The following is a 6,000-nucleotide window of genomic DNA, read 5'->3' on the forward strand; positions in this document are numbered from 1 at the left end:
CACGGGGTGATGTATGGAAGCGCTGAATCCCTGTATTGTACTACCTGAAACTTGTATTACGCTGTCTGTTAAATAACTGGAATTTAAATAAAAACTTTTAAAAATCCCCTTATAAACCAAAAACAAAGCAAAAAGACTCTTTATTTATTGTTTCTGATAAATAGTTTATGCAGATTCTTTAAAAGTATCAAATGGATCTTCCCAGGCTCATGGTTCTTCTTGGTGTAGAGAATAGATGGGGCCAATGAACAAAATCATGTAGAAGACAAACTCAACAGAAGTTAGAAAGTTACTATTCCCTACTGTTGATGCTGTAGAACTAATGGATGAGAGTGGTAGAGGCCCCTCCAAGAGCAAAGCTGAGTTTTAGTCAGCATTCTTACTACTTACCCAAGGTTTTCACCAGTAAAATCACAATTTCCTCCAGGTCATACTTCCAGGTCTTAATCACAGTGAACCACACAGCCCCCCGCCCACAATGTTCCTTCTTATGCCCATGTCCTGTTGCAGGCTTCCTGAGTGAAAAGGTCAGAGGCAAGGAAATATTTGCTACCTTGATGTGCTCCTGGAGCTGAGCCTGGTGCTGTCGTGTCAAGTTTTCATGCTGTTTCTGAAACTCGGCAATCAGGAGCTGCTTCTGGATTTGCTGCTGTTGCTGGATGAGGAGTAATTCTTGCTGTAGTTGCTTCTCGCGGACAACAGGATCCACCACGGGCATCATCATCCTGAGGTCTGTCCTTAGGTCTAAAGGTGAGATGGGCTCTAGGCCCACAGGAACTTCTGACTTCACATCCACTAGAGAAACAGGAGGAAAAAAAAAAGGGGGTGGGGAGGGGGGCATGACAGAGTATAGGAACTTAGTACATTGATTTGGAAACAAACAAAAATTAAAAGACTAGATTCTACCCTATACAACAAATTTTATGTCAACAAGTATAGTCCTTTTTTACAACAATGATAAAAGGTCTTTAGGGTATCAGTTTCGGTAAAATGGGCTCTATGCTAATTTTCACCCAGCAACCACCTTTCATGAGTCCTCTAAATTTTTCTTTTCAAAGAGATGAATCCTGCCTCCTCCTGCCCCCCCCCCAAAAAAAATAAAAACCAAAAACTCACAGAGAGATGAATCCAATTATTTTCTGGTATCAAAGTCATTCATAAAACTTACTCTACTGGACCACGAGTCAGGTCAACTTAGGACAAAAAATGCTACTTTATTGAAGAAAAGATGCCAGGTTATATAGAGAAACTTCTTTCACAACTCAATTTCCACACTTGCAAGCATGTTAGTTTGTAATCGGAGTCAGAAGGTATATTCTAAGATATATTCCTCAAGAATTAAGGAATTCCTTAAGATTTAAAGCTTTCAACAATGTATCTGCAGGGCTGTTGGACCTGGCAAAGAAAAAGTACAAATCTGCATACTTAAAATGTTGAAAATGCTAAGTAGATTAGTTAATCAACCACAACAGTGGTGCCAGGTCTAAACAAGAAGGAGTGAAAGTCGCCAGTCTCTATGTGCTGTTTTTTCAATGATGATAATCTATATTTCAGTTATCTTATTCCTAAAACGAGAAAGGCTCATAAATAGTGAGGAAGCTTAAAACAAATCAAACCACTAGAGGAACAAAGACTGGATGAGAACAATTAATTTGACAAGAATAATTACAGGATATTTAAATTTAAAAAAATTAGATAACGTATATAAAATTCTTAGCACTACTTCTGTCAGATAATTTGTAGGACAGTGTAAGAACAAAAGTTCATAGACAAGGTAGATAGGCAGTAACAACATGGAGTTGTTAAAAGAATTAAACAGGATAATCCACTCCAAGGACTTATACAGAACATTTCTCAATAAATGCCCCGGGTTTTTTAATTATATAAAAATGGAATTTTCCTGTGTATGAAAATAAATCAACACTGTGTGGCTAACAAAACAAAAATATTAAGAGCAAGTATGCAAATAAAATTGTGTGAGATTTCCACTTAATACTAGGAAATAAAAACACTAAAACTTCTAAAAAAATGGAAAAAGAAAAAAGAAAATAAAGGAATATAAATAAACAATTTTTTTAGTTTTTTTTGAAGATTTTATTATTTATTTATTTGCCAGAGAGTGAGAGAGAGGGAGCGCACACAAGCAGGGGAAGCAGCAGAAAGAGGGAGAAGCAGGCTCCTTGCTTTGCAAGGAGCCCGATGTGGGGCTCAATCTCAGGACCCTGACCTGAGCCGAAGGCAGACGCTTAATGACTGAACCACCCAGGCTTCCCTAAATAAACTATTTTTAAAAATTTACCTTTACTAGTAAAGAAATGCAAATTTTAAGTCAAAGTAAGGCATCAAACATTAAGTATCATCTATATGATTCATGTATATGCATATGTGTGTATAATGCCCCACTGTGTGGTGTAAGCATATGACCAAGTAGATAATTATATATTGCAAGTGGTACTACCAAATGGTTAAGACTTCTGAAAAACAATTTGGTGATATGTAAGAAAAATCATTAAATATTCTACCATTTGATTCAGGTTTGCCAACTGTAAGAATATATCTTAAGGAGACAATAGTAACAGGAAAATACAGTTCAATCTCATACTGTTTGCTGAAGTATTATCATTTTAAATGAAATCCACCAACTACAAGGAATTGTCTAAGTAAAATATGTCACATCCATATGGTGGGAAAACACACAATCATTAAAAGTAATGTTTATGGGAACATGAAGAATGCTATTATAACATTAAGTGAAAAAACAGTAATAAAAGTGACATATACCCTCTGATAACTCTTTAAATAAATATAACTTAAGTCAATATACATTTACTGAGAATCTTAAATTCCAAGGTTTGATTCTAGATGTTGGGTTCGGTAGGAAAGCAAAAGAAACAAAAATTTCAGCCCTCTTAGAGCATATAATCTAGTGCGTTTTTGATTGTATTAGTCTCTGAATTCTTGTAGTAAAGACCGGTGAGATACAGAACAGAAGACAGTTGTATTTAGGGTGGAAATAGAAATAATTTTCCCCATCTTACTTTTCTGTATTTTTCCAAATTGCATTTAATGCTCTGACTACCTACTCTAAGTAACTTAGATTTGTAAATTCCAGGTTGGGAGCTACAAAGTTAATTTTCCATGTGGATCTAAGAGCTATTTTCAATGAGTCGAGAAAGGCTAGCCGAAATCTTGTCTGTAGAAGTTAAGGCTGCAAATACTAAATAAAACATTAATGTCCTAACTTATCACTTGAATTATGTGTGCGTGCAAGGCACGTGGTATGCACCCGTGGGTGGGGTGGGGAGGGGGGCTGGTATCAATCCTGGGTTGCTAACGCTGGTCACTTTTCAATGTATTGATCAGAAGCTTGCATTGATAGCACTACCCATGTCACTTTAATGAAAATGGTAAAACAATTTATTAAAAAAACGTAGTTTGGTGGACGGTGTCTTCCAAAACACTGATATTTGTGAAAGGAGAGATAGTAATTGTGACAAGTTTGGGATTAAATGAGGACGATGGCCTGTAAGATTTCTTAGTTGCAATGTCTGATGTAGAACTTTCAATCAAGACTCTGGAGTAACATGAGATTTTGAGCATTAATTTATAGAGTTGGCATAATTCCAACCAAAAGCAATGACTGTTAATGATGTATTTCATTTTTGCATTAAAAAGGCCAAACTACAGCCCCCAGTGTTTACATGGAAATCCCAAAAAACAAAGGTCAGAATTTAACCCTATAAAGACACAATGTAGAATTTTCAGGAGACCCTAGGGTCTCTTCTTGTTGGCATTCTTATCATCCATAAACCGTGAACATCAAATCCCTAAAAAACCCCTCCCCACAAAACAAGATAAGGGGGGGAAAAGTCCCAGAACTCTCCAAAACAGCTATTGGAAACCTCAAAGGGTAATTTGACTTCTTAACCTGCTATCCCAACAGAAATGATTGTGTCTAACTGCTTGCCTTTGTTCAGACTAATCACTAAATTGTGAAAAATCACCCTCAACTTACAAAAACTGCTCTTGATTATAAATAATTGCCCAAGACTGAGAGAAAGTGGCAAGCAAGATCCCAGTCTTTCATCCAATTTATTCAGCAGCAATCCACATTCCATTTGTCTAGACTAAATATAGCAGCGCTTATACAAGAAATCAATAGTGCTTGCAGAGAGGAGAGCAAAGGCATGAATATTTCATCAAACTCAGAGAGAAATGGCAATCAGCAAACTGATGGTTCTGTGTAGGTCATCTTTGGCCTGCTGGATTAGTTCTGTTACATGGACAATAGCTCATCTCTGGCTAATCATAATCGTATCATAACCATTCTTTCTATTTTTAACATTAATTGCATTCTGGGGGGCAAAGACTCTTCGTATTCCAAAAGAAGTGATGGATTTTTCTTACAGCATCTGTGACAGGCTAATAAGCCTCCCCAGGAGCAGTAATAGTAACACAAGACCAGGGCTAAGTTTCAACAAGTTACAGTCACTTTCATATCACAGAATGTGAAAGAAAGGGCATTGTCCACAGCTGCTCTATTATCGTAATTAGAAATAATCAACTTACAAGAAAAAATTTACAACCAATTTTAACAGCGAGGAAATGGAATCATCTCTACTCATAACATCTCTTGTCTAGGAACATGCAAATTCCTTATAAATTACTTAGAACAGGTGCCAGGGATACATAAGTTAGAAAGAAGTTGATGCAAACAAATTGTAGTTATTAGTAGCACTAGTTATAAACAAATCATGTTTTCTTAACAGATCTCAATTACTTTAGCTCGAGACCTCATTACTTTATTTAGACTCACTATGTTTGTCTGAGATTTCAACTACATGCCAACACATATATATGTGATATTTATATTGTCATTCTAATACCAAATCCCCAGTCAGAACATTTCCAAATATACATTAACTAGTCTTATTAATTATCACTTTACAAAGCCCTGTTCATTCCTTCTCCAGTGTCTTTCTTAATTGTTTCTTGGATAGTTATGTCTTCTGTTTAGCATTAATCAACTCATGCAATTTTGTTTGGGAAATAGTTTTTAGTTTTTAATGAACATGGAAACAAAAATCTCCCATTTCAAAATAAAAATCTCAAATCATATAGATGTGTATAATAATCACACCTATATAAGCAACATACATGCCCTGTTTATAGTTGTAACTTAATTTCTTCAACACATTTTTAAAAATATTTTTTAAAGTGTTAATTCAGAGTTTGAAGGATAACTTAGTCACCATGGAGTGTTTAAGTCTTCATTTTAGATACTGTTATTTATAGCACAGTTAAGTAGGGAGAACTTTCATATGTTCAAGACCAGAAATCTTTGGTTGCTCTTTGTCAGCTGACTTACAAACAAGAATCCATTCTTTTTAAGACTGTTTTAAGTGAACAACTGGCAAACCCCACAGATGGAAAAATTCTGAGGATGCACAATTTTGACCATTTACAACTATCACAACTATGGCTGAAGACCGTTCATGCCACTCCTCTGAAATGAAATTCCAAAGCAGTAGAGTGCAAACTACAGGTTTTCACAAGCAATTGGCACAGACACAATCTCACCACCATTTGTATGTGTCAACTCAGCTACAAATTAAAACTTGAGAAAATGCAATAAAAACCAGGACCATGTTTATCTCCGTTAATATTCATAGTTACAGCAGCTACAACTCGGGGTGGAGCATCACCAATGCTGCCCAGAGCCAGTTTACATGGAAATTAAGTTCTTTATACCAAGGAAAGGATTGTCCACAACCAATGGCAAGTGGACATACGAACTACAAGTGCTAGATTTGGGGAGAAATAAATGTTGTTCTGATCATCTGATCAGCTAACATAAGCAGCTTTCATTGTGAGCCTTCTGGAACAGAAATTGAAGAGGTCTTGGGGAATGCGTAGATGACAATCCGTAAGTAGCACATTATAGATTTTGTCCTATGAGCACTATCTGTCAATCCCACCATGAGCAATCTTTTTTTTTTT

At 36.0% G+C, this 6,000-nt stretch overlaps 1 protein-coding gene across 4 annotated transcripts in view; it reads right to left on the minus strand.

Moving 5' to 3' along the window:
* The window catches only part of HDAC9 (histone deacetylase 9), a 901,117-nt gene that overhangs the window by 435,225 nt on the left and 459,892 nt on the right, over positions 1-6,000 (minus strand). For all 4 annotated transcript variants that reach the window (XM_081800450.1, XM_081800453.1, XM_081800451.1 and 1 more), the window contains exon 4: positions 554-795. In XM_081800450.1, coding sequence (XP_081656576.1) covers positions 554-795 — 242 coding nt within the window. The remainder of the gene's footprint in view (positions 1-553; positions 796-6,000) is intronic.

This window comes from Leptonychotes weddellii, chromosome 12 (assembly GCF_054177405.1).
Source record: "Leptonychotes weddellii isolate Sample4059 chromosome 12, ASM5417740v2, whole genome shotgun sequence".
NCBI lineage: Eukaryota > Metazoa > Chordata > Mammalia > Carnivora > Phocidae > Leptonychotes > Leptonychotes weddellii.